The 11,351-nt window shown below is 44.0% G+C and overlaps 1 protein-coding gene across 1 annotated transcript; it reads right to left on the bottom strand.

The window, feature by feature from the left end:
* Positions 1-261: 261 nt before the first annotated feature.
* On the bottom strand, positions 262-8,766 carry PPP1R8 (protein phosphatase 1, regulatory subunit 8; the record flags this gene model as incomplete). Its single annotated transcript, XM_010023514.1, has 6 exons — positions 262-817; positions 1,754-1,818; positions 2,684-2,828; positions 3,499-3,719; positions 4,329-4,482; positions 8,706-8,766. Coding segments are annotated over 6 exons (1,000 nt in total), but the record flags the coding sequence as incomplete, so codon positions are not given.
* Positions 8,767-11,351: the final 2,585 nt, after the last annotated feature.

The following is an 11,351-nucleotide window of genomic DNA, read 5'->3' as shown; positions in this document are numbered from 1 at the left end:
TTTAGAACTCCTATTAATGAGATTGTGAAAGGCTTGGCCCCACAACCATTCACTTCTGATAGAGCTGACCTGCTACATGCAAGTCCAGCAGCAACAACGTGACTTGTCGTGAGCACAGCGCCTCCAAACACGGATTTGCAGGGTCATGCCATAAATGAGAATTAAGTTGTGTGATGCTGCTCCTTCAACCTCTGGATCAAAATTGAGAGTAAGGACCTCTGGGGATAGCAACGGCTAAGAAAAGGCTGCCAGATATTTTAGTTCAAAAGGAGATGGGAGCTGTATTTCTTTTTTTCCTTTAACAGACATATAAAAATGTTTGAAGACAGATCTTTAAAGGATGTTTCACTTCTCCAATCTTGGTATTACATCTGGTTAGGACATTGAAATCTTAAAAAGACGATACTGCACATCAACAGTTTCTGGAGTTTGTGACTCCCACCCGCCCTCCACAAACACCAGCTCAGATCAGCAGGGAAGGGGTTGGCTTCTTGCCTGGCCATGCCTCCTTTGCATATTTCTTCTTCTTGGGTTCATTCACAGCTTCAGGATTAAAGACAGCAGGGTTTGGAGCTGGGTTCATGTTGACTGTTGAGGGCACAACAGGAGTCAAGTCCACATCTGGGGCGAGATTGGGGTAGGGCATTGGCAGCCCACCTATGAGCGCTGTCCCATGGCCACCGTGCGACTGGGACCCTGCCTCATTGTGGGTTGGAGGTAGACCCCCGTACAATCCTCCACTGTAGGGGAAGTTTTGCATCCGTCGTGATGCAGTATCATCTGTGGTCAGTGAGCCTGGATTCTCCAACCGCTTTTTCTGGAGATGGAAGTATTTAAAGCATTAGTCAGAATACATGAAATAAGCAGGCTGCAGAAACTGGCACCTTGACCAGCCACACAAAGTGGTTACAGACCACGTCCCAGTAGATTTCTTCTGTGTTTCTTTGAAAACCACTTAATAATAAACTCTTAAAGGTGCACAATGCAGGAAGGAGTGACAGAAACTGAACTTAGATCAGGTCTGAGCACCTCTTTACCTCCTGTATACACCTGCCAGTCTTGTGCTTGTCCTAAACACAAGACTGAGGAGGTCTTTAGTCAATAACACAAACCCTCCTCTCCCCAGTAAGAAACTGCAACTTCTAGATCACTTGGGTGATTTTGCCTAGCTCCTTCTCCTGCAGCCTGGGGTTTATGTAGAATTATCCTTTTCCACACACAGTATTTAGTGCATGCCAGCAACAAGTGAAGTTGCTATCACACTGTTGCTTAGCTACCCTGAAGCTTTACAAATATTCAAGTTAAATATAGCACAGGCAACACTTTCATCTTGCAGCAAAGTCTAAACCCTGCTAGTTCCAGCAGACAACCTTAGGAAATCTTTAGCACTTAAAGGATTTAAACAAACAACCTCTCATTTTTACTTTCTATTTCCCACACTTCCTATTATTTTAACCAATGTCCAGAACCACCGTACTGGAATTCTGGGAAGTACTTCTTTTTGTGAGGGGAAAAAATATTGCCATTGATCTCATGTGTTATTAAAGAGCAAAAGCTGGATTTGAAGGGAATGATCGAATCTACTAAAAAAAAAAGACAATTATGAAACACAAACACGACTTTTGCTAACAATAAAACACTTTTCACCACAGAACATTATGTTCTTAAGGAGGAAGTCATAAAATGAGTTGATATAATCAATCACGAGTTCATCAATGTAATGCATTCATTAGAAAGTTGAGTTACTCTGTACCTTAACAGGGACTACTGCTGTCTGTACCATGTTCCTGAAACGCCCAACAGAAGGGTCCACATCCTCTGCAAGGCAAGAACAGTGATGCCTTTAGTAAGAATAGAGGAAGAGATAGAACATCTGTCAGGTAAAGGAGCCTATACGAGTAACTGGTACATGGACCTTCTCCAAGACAGTGCCCTAGTGGTGCTCAGGAAGCACAAGCATGCCCAGATGAAGAGAGGAGCCAGGAGGACACCTAGTGGCTTTGGCTCCAGGTGGGCTCATCAGATACACTGGTAAGAAAAGCATCCAACTCCAGTGGAGAACAGGGAGGGGAACATCTGGATGGGTGGCTTTCACTGGAGTTCTGGGCTGAAAGCTGCAGCTGACAAGCCCCTGCATGTGCTCAAAGGCACAGCAGCCATTCCCAGAAGTCCTTGGGGGAACCTTGAAGGAGGAGTTGGAAGAATTCAAAGCATCGTTACGAAAGAGGGTAACTTGTTGCACATAAGCAGACAAACAACAAAACCACTCTGAGCTTGAGACAGAAATCCATGAGGCAACAGGTAAGGAAAGCATTAAGGGACAGATGAAACCAAACAAGTTCAGTTCTCACTTAGTTTCCAAAGAAGGCAAAAAAATTAAAGCACTTCCCTCCTTTTGGGCCCATGAGATTTTCCAGCATCTGATGGAATTTTGAACAAGGAAGGTGAGTGTGCTATCCCTGTCCTGCACAGATCATGCAGTTATTTATCAGGTAGAAGAGAAGAAACAGAGAGAGATCAAAGCCTTAAGTGAGACATGTGGCAGCTTCTCCAAAATAGCAGATCCCAAATATCAACTGCCAAATTTCTCTTCTTATCCATATGCAGCCAGGAGGAATCCCTATGGGAACACTGGGAAGGGGACTTTCAGGGCACCAACTAAAGACTAAAGCAAACTACTTACCCGGATTGATGATTTCATCATCATCACTGAACGTCACTCTGGAGTTCTTCCGTTTTCTCTTTGGTCTCTGAATATCCAAGTTCCCTTCCTCAATGGTTAGTGTGGAAATTCTTTTGTTGTGGGCTGTATTAAACTCTGTCAGGTTCTAATGATAAATATGGAGATGAAGTAGTTTAAGCAATCAGTGTATGAAGTCTGATTTAACCATGTGATTGTGCATATCAGAAAACCACAGCACACTGTTTAGCTTCAACTTTAGAACCATAGGACGAAAGAGTGCTCCAGTGCTGCAACAGGCTGCTCAGAAAGGTTGTGGTCTCTGCTTGCAGGTACTCAGAACCTGACTGAGCATGACCCTGGGCAACCTGCTGTAGGTGACCCTGCTTGAGCTGGAGGACTAGATGATCCTGAGAGTTTCCTTCCAACCTCAACAATCCTGTGAATGCCACATATGCTGCTTTCTCCCTCTTCACTAGTTAACTGTAGGAAACAGAGCAGCATTCACTGGTACCTGGCAACAGGGAACTGTGGGAAATCAGCCCTGCCCAGGGGTAGTGTAAGTTGGAGAGTGTGTAACTCCTTGGCAAGCCACTGTGAGCAGACCATTGCAACAGCAGGATTATTAGGTCAGTGATTCTGGGAAGCTGCATGATCACACGGCAGAATGAGATGCTTTGTGTGTATGTGCCAGCAGAAAACAGCTTAGACTGCCTTGAAGGCCTCGAAATGAAGAACCTGAACCTAAGTGAACAAGAGGGGAACGCTATCTGTTTAGATAGAAACACCATCTAGGTCCAGTGTGATACTGCACTCACGTCAAGTTCTGTCTCCTCCTCTGGCAGGCCCAGCAAGCCCTTGAGCTCTTCATCTTCGCTGCCCATTTTCTCATCTCCCTTAACCGCTGATGGAAGCGTCTGAGGCTTCTCCCGCAGCGTATAGGCCCGTGTAGAAGCACCAAATGAAACCGTGGAGTCAATGGGTATCTGTTGGGGTTTGTGAGGTTCCAAACGGATATGACCCAAGAATGTGCCGTGTGCTGAGAACATCAAAATGCAAAACAGGCTGTTAGTCATCACCTTGGGCTCATAGTATTCAAGTCTTGAAAAGTTCAGAAACTACATGGTTGCTCCGAGATACAAGTCCCTGAGGTACTGCTGAAAACATGAGCTTTGTATATATTACCCACCAACTCACAAACTAAGATAACACACATGAGAAGTCCTCAAAACCTCATGGAAATAAAGTACAAACACCATTTACTTTTTGGATTCTTGTAGGTCCCAATGTACTATGTCTGGAATCAGTTCCTTGGTGGAAAAAACAGGTTTTAGGTCTTGGGAAACCACCCTCAGTAAAGAAAGCTTCATGAAACTTTGAAGGGAAGGCCAAGTCATTTCCCTCCTCTCCCTTAGTCTCTTAAGAGGCTAGAAATGTTCTTTTAAACACCAAGTGAAGCAGATGTAAGCTCACTGGAGCAACCACTCCTGTGCTCCAAACCCAATCTTTCACTAGGATGCTATTTCAGAGTACAATCATCTATCCACACAGTGAAACAACAACAACAAAGGAAAAAGTGTCTCGGATTCAGAAATGTTTAAGCACTGCAATACTGTGCTTCTACCTGGTTAAACGTCACACTACTTACTGCTGTTTAGATCTATGAGGAAAACCCTCTTGAGATGTTTGTGATAGACCAAGGCAGCATGGACCCGAGAGCAGGACTGGTGGTCAATGGTAAAATCACACAGATCAGGGTTTCTCCCAAAGAGATAGTATTTCTTCTCATCAATGATGAGTTTCTGAGGCAGAATATCAAACAGAGAAATGTATTAGGCTCCTATCACCTTATGGATCTTCCTGAAAAAATTCAAGAACATGAACAAACAGAGCAAATTCAAAACAAAGCATCAACAGCTCATTAATATTTCAGTTTTGTCTGGCACTTAAATACAGAAACTCCAATCTCCTCTTTGTAACATCAGAGCAGCTGAATATGGAAAAGTCCCAGTTACTCCCTTAACAGCCAATACAAGACAGCCTGGGAAGGACAACAACTCTTCAAAGATAAAACTGCCTCGTACAAGAGACTCTCCCAGTGATTTTTTCACATTCCTCAATGCAGATGACCTGGCTTTGTCTAAGCCAGGAATCTATGCTAAACGAGCTCCAGTCCAACACAGAACAAAGGTCTATTCCTGTACAGAAATGGACATACAGGAGATTTCACACCATTATGCTGAAGATGTACAAGTATAGTGAATATGCAGTGTGATATAAAACCACATGATCTAACCGAGTAAACCATAGCTTCAGGTGTTTCTTCTTAACTCATCCTAGTTCTAAGCTCTTCTTCAAACAAGACCTTACACACTGCAATATCCATTACATAAACCATCTCTGGAAAGCAAAGGAACATGACACAGTCCTGCACCATACACAGCAGATTTCTATTGGCAGACAACATTGTTGACAGGAACTCCTTGCACCGAGTGCTGAAGTATCCAAGCAGGGCACCTTACTTCCCACTGTATTCCAAGATCTTCATCCAACCTGCATTTCCTCACTTCCAGATGCACAAGCCATTACAGATTTGTTAACAGATGGCTTCTCCTGCTTTTTGTAACATTTACCAAAGCCCACACAATGTTTCAATAGCATGAACAAGAGAATGCTGATGATACCTCATTTTCCATCAGGAAAAAAGCAGATCTTAGTTCACGGAAGCATTGCTCTCATGAGATGCTCTGAGCTGAACTAACGTTTTGCCTGCTAGAGGATTTCTCCCCTCTCCCCTTCACTTCCCAGCCATACAACTCTCTCCTCAATCCCACTACCTCACATCTAAGCAAAGTTTTCAGCTTCCAAAGCACTCCTTTGCTGTGTTAAGTCTTCTCCTGCTGTCCTGGATGGAATCAATTTGCCTTCAGCAAATGCGTATCCCAGCAAAGGGATGATAGAGGCACTAGGACTGTGGGATGAGGAAGAATCTCCCACTCTGGCAGTAGCATTCATGTCACTCAGTTGTTTGCTCCTAGTTTTGCCTGCTATATAAACCTCATCTACAAAGAGCCAATGTGTCAGACTAGTTACAGGTAGTTGGTTTGGGGGGGTTTTGAGCTATCAGAAAGACTGACACTGAGCACCTAAACAGTCCCTTATTCTGTGGCACTACAAAGTCGTGCAGAAAATGAGACAGCTTGGAATAAGGCACAGTATTTCTATTCCTCTGCCTTATCTCCAAGCAAAAAAAAAAAAAAATCACAAGAGCTTCATTTTCTACTACATTTTCTTACAGCTCCTCCAGTCCCAACCCCTGCCACGGGCAGGGACACCTTCCACTAGAGCAGGTTGCTCCAAGCCCCTGTGTCCAACCTGGCCTTGAACACTGCCAGGGATGGGGCAGCCACAGCTTCTCTGGGCCCCCTGTGCCAGCGCCTCAGCACCCTCACAGGGAAGAGCTGCTGCCTCAGAGTTCATCTCAATCTCCCCTCTGGCAGGTTAAAGCCATTCCCCTTGTCCTTGACTTGACAGCATTCAAGAGATTTTGCAAATACAGAAGTGAATTAATAAATTGGAAATACTGCAACAAATCAAAGGGGGAAAATAATTTTATTGCCTTTACTCCAGTGTAAGTTTCCAAAATTTTCTGTGCCTCTGAGTTATAACCCAGTGTCTTCCTTTATACACTGAGCTTAAACACTTCATGGCTTGTTTTAATGTAGCACTTTTCAGACCCAGCAATCACACGGTGTACCACAGACCTCTCTGCACATGGCCCGGATACGGATGGCTCGGTTAGTATCAAGTGCTCAGTAATCCAGGAAGATTTAAGAATGTTCCTCCCATCAAAAGACAAAACTGAAAAACTATTTGCCACATGTACCTACGGATCACACTAAATGCTGTTAATGCATCGCACAGCTCCACTGCATGGAATAGTGTACTAGGACTTCACTACCAAGCCAGCTTGGGCTTCAGAAAGCTTTGCCCAGCAGAGCCTCAGAGCCTGACACCACCAGGACAAGAGTCCTCCTGACTGTCAGTTTATCAACACCAACTTTGCTCATCCATTACCAAAAGCAATGGTGCACCCTCAGCTTCCATATGACATTTTGCTGCTTTATTTTTCAGTCCTGACCAGGACTCCTGTGACAGACATTTGCTGAGCACCAGAGGATTAATTCAGCAGAGAAGTCCATGTAAATTCTTTCACCCTAAAGCTCTCTCTCCACGCTCAAGAATCCAAAGGAAACATGACAAGAGAAAACTCATCTTATAGTCTCCCAGGTTTGAAGGCTGCATTATGTTTGGCCACCTGCCACATACCAAAACCCCCAAAGTCACAAAGCCATTTGGCTTTGCTCACTGAATTTCATTACATGGCCTGAAGGAAAGACTGGAAAACCCAGTGCCAAGTACAAGCCGTACCCCAGCTGCTGCTGCTGGGATGGCAGTGAGAAGGCTGAGCTGAGCTGAGCAGCAGTCCTACTGCAGCTCTCTGATCTCTGAAACTGGTTCTGAACACCCGATGCTACCATGAGAAGCACAATCCATGGCCCATGGATTGAAGACAAACACAATGCAAAGGGTTTGAATGCTATAGTGCCTAGAAAGAGCCAGTGAAGGACAGCCCTGATGTAGTGCCAGTAGTGGGCATGAACCACCTAAGCCATGTCTTGTATGAACTATTGAGCTACTCTGAGGATGCAGTAAATGGGTGTTAGTATCTAATTCCTCCCAAATTCAGGCTGAGTTAGAATCTCTTCTAGATCAAGACTGGCTTTGCCAATATTCTGTGTCTGTAAACCCAGACTAAGGCAATCTCTCAGAAGAGTCTAAACCCAGCAGTAACAGACTATGAAGAGAAGCCTCATTTTACTGGTTCCTGGCCTGAGAGAGCACAAGTCTTTGTGAGATGCCCATTTGTGATATCTCTACCTGCTTTCCTATGCAAAACATATGCTGGCAATTTAACCAAATCTCTCCTGCTAGACACCAGAAGGAACACTTAATATCATCTGATGCTTCTGTGGCAACATACATTAAAAATCAGCCAATATTTTATGTTTCCTTCATCTCTCTTGATCTAACACCAAGTTCATAATTTTCCAAGTTTCTGTTCAGAAAAGTTGGCTCAACTTTGCAAGCTTTTGCTGCCCAGCAACATTTCTCTGTTCCAGTCAACTGCAAGTTAGGAGTCTCTCCACAGCTAAATACATTCACTGGCCTGGGTCCTCCCTGTCAGCCATGGTCAGAAGCCTTTCTTATTTACTACTTTTGGTGATATAAGACAAAACATGAAATAGAGAATGAGGTGGTACATATCAGACAAATAATAAAAATAACTCATGAGCTAACCCCAACACTGGTCAAAGATCCAGAACATGGGGTGAAATATCAGATTGTATTTCATACTGTAGGACAGGGCAACAACCTTGGGAAATCCAGGATGCTCAGCTAACCTTACTGTAAAACAGACTGAGAGTTTCACTTGGTACTGCTGTTTGAGAGGAGTTTTCACTCTTACTCTTTTGTATTTGAGATTTCTTTCCCCATGTTATTCCAGTTTTTGCTCCAGAGGTTCCTAACATAAGGTGCCTTCTGGCTGCAGTCTGATACCTCCTATGGGAGTATCTTGTAGGAAACAAAATGTCAACTTTGATCCAAAATTAAGTTTGGAAGCATTTGACTTTTACTCTCTCTCTTATTAAGGCTGGTTTGATGTTCAGGAAGCCAAGAGTTAGCTACCTGAGCAGGGCAGTTTTGTACCCCTGTACAGTGCATCTAATCAGAAGATAACTGATGGAAGCACTACATAGTATGAGACAGCCTTAGGATACAGGCAAGGGGACAAAGGAAAATTCTCTTCATTCTGAAGTTTCAGAGTAAAATAAACTGATTTGAACATCATGAATACGAGAAACTAAATACTTATGAGGAAGTGTGGAAAATGCTGGGAAATGTGCTACTGCTGACACCTATGTACATGATTACCCAACACACACAAACCCTATTTTCATACCTCAATGAGTTTGTCTCCTTTGACTACATCCAGATGTAACCCAGGTGGTGGCTTCCCTGCCCTGGAAAATAAAGAAAGGAAAATATAGCATCAAAACATTTCATAGAACATTTATTAGGGTTAGAGGTAATACTCTATTAGAGCTAGAGCCCAAACCTACACAAATGTAAGCAGGATTATTTGGGGGAAAATATGAAAATCTCATCGTTTTCCTCCCTGCAGATTCCTTCTGCCAACACATAACCTATCATTTTTCACAAGTGTTATGCTCACAGGACATGAGGCATTTCAAGCTTTACTTCTCCAGGCGAAAAATAGTTAATGTACAAAGTATATGGAGCAGTCCCTAAGAGCCCATGATGTGAGGCCTAGAGGGGGCCTTGAGAAGGGGATGGGCTGGAGCTGTTTGCTCAAGGGCTCCATTTTCTGTCATTACCTTCAAACCAGCAGATCTCTCCCCTCAGCTGCTGAGAAGATCAGAAGCTTCTACCATCCTTCCCCTCTAGGACTCAGAATGGCAAAAAACCTAAGAGGGGCTCCCCACACACCTGTGGTAGTATAAAAATAGCCACTGCTCCTCCACATGCACCTCCTAATCCAACTTTCCTACCAACACATGTAGCATGAAAGAGACTGCAGTATAGATGGCAGAGGGTCCCCTGCCCTACAACAGGCAAACCTCCACCAAATCCTGGAACAAACAGCAGCTCCCCAGCCCCAGCTCCATCCCTGCTCACCTCCAACAAAGCACATTCAGTCAGGCAGTGTTACTTCCACTTGAACAAGGGGAACACAGAGGCATGTGGGACTCAGCACAGTAAAACAACATGTGAGAGAACCCACAAGGAGGAGCACCATCAAAAATGTATCTGGTATTGAGAGTGCTGAAAATGAGGACACCACTGTGGAACCAACACGCTGCCCTTCACTGCCCAGGATCTTCAGCTGCTGACAGCAGATCACCTTTGTCTGCTCAGACCTCCCAAAATCTGCACCTCTACCAATTCTTCACTGACAATAGCACTGCTGCTTGTCTCTGTGGCTGGACCACCTTTCCAGGCAATAGCAGTGACCCAGTTCTCAGCTATGCTGCTGCCCTTCTGAACAACCACAGAGGAGATCACCTCCCCACTGCCCGCTTTGCTCACAGCACAGGGCAAGCCAGGAGAGCAGTGACAATGGGGAGCAACGTTTTCAGCATGGCTGGAAAAGAAAGAAAGGTCATTTGTAATTGAAGTTGGTTGAGAGGGCTAAATATAGATGTTCATGCTTCTGGGACCTGCCTTACAACTTGAAGAAACATTTCTTCATTTTGCTAGACATAAGCCACAGGGTAGCAGCCGCTGTTGGAGTCCAGATCCACAGGGCAACTTAAATGCATCTATGCCAATGTCCACACCATAGGCAACAACCAGGAGGAGCTGGAAACCGTTGTGCAGCAGGGAAATCACAACATAAACACCATCAGAGAAATGTGGTAGAATGACTGGCAGGATTGGAGTGCTGCAATACACGGCTACAGGCTCTTCAGAAGGGGTAGGCAAGGAAAAAGAGGTGGTGGGGTTGAGTAGTATGTCAGGGACTGCATTGACTGCCTTGAACCCAAAGTTCTGAGTGAGAAGGCTGAATGTCTGTGGGTGAAGATAAGAGGAAGGCCAACCAAGCTGATATCCCGACAGGAGTCTGTTCTAGACCACCCAGCAAGGATGAAGCATTCTTCAAACAGCTGGAAGAAGTTTCATGATCACTTGCCCTTGTTCTCGTGGGGGACTTCAACCTACCAGATGTCTGCTGGAAGTTCAACACAGCAGAGAGGAAGCAGTCCAAGAGGTTCTCAGAGGGTGTGGAAGACAACTTCCTAACCCAGCTGACCAGTAATTCTGATGGAGCCTTGTTGTGTCTGGATAACGATGGGGTTTTGGTGTTTGAACTTAAAAACCCATGCAGGTTGATGGGAGGCATTTATGATTCCCTCTGCTCTCAGAAGCATTAAAATAATTCCCAGCAAAGTTTCAGTTGTAAGAAATACACTTCAAAAAGCTCATAGTTCAAACTTGGTGATTACAGACTTATCCTGAACACAAAACAATTGCACTGTGTTTTAGGAGTATTTTATGGAAGCTTTCTGATGAGAGACGTGGCTGCTTCAACTGAACAAAGCATTCCATTTGTATTAAAGCATTTGCCTAACTTCACCTTGGCACTATGTATGTTTTCTTGTTACAATGCAGTTCCACACAGAACCCAATTCTACTGGTTCCCTTGGTTACTTACTCAGGAACGAAGTCTCCATGGAATACAGTGAAATTTGGAAATTGTGTACAAAATTTAATCCCTGAGAGCAGGGCCATAAATATTCTATTAGAGAGAGAATTACAGGCTTTATGGTATCAAAAAATGAATTCAAACAGCACTGAATTAAATAGGAAAATTAATATTAACTAGTAATAATGCAGTGATTATTTGGTAAGATTATTCCAGCTTTTTCAGAGAACAGGTATGCTGGAAGTGTAGAAATGAGAGGAAGGAAAGACACGACTGTAACCTTTATGCCTACCAGAAGGCTGCTCCAAAGCCTTATGATTCCAGGTTTGATTTCCATCTACATTTCTGATCAAACCCTTTCATTTCCATCCTAAATTTTTT

The sequence above is a fragment of the Nestor notabilis genome, unplaced genomic scaffold, assembly GCF_000696875.1.
Source record: "Nestor notabilis isolate BGI_N333 unplaced genomic scaffold, ASM69687v1 scaffold6531, whole genome shotgun sequence".
Taxonomy (NCBI): Eukaryota; Metazoa; Chordata; class Aves; order Psittaciformes; family Psittacidae; genus Nestor; species Nestor notabilis.
The sequence above is the reverse complement of the archived record's forward strand: the minus strand, read 5'-3'. Positions and strand labels throughout refer to the sequence as shown.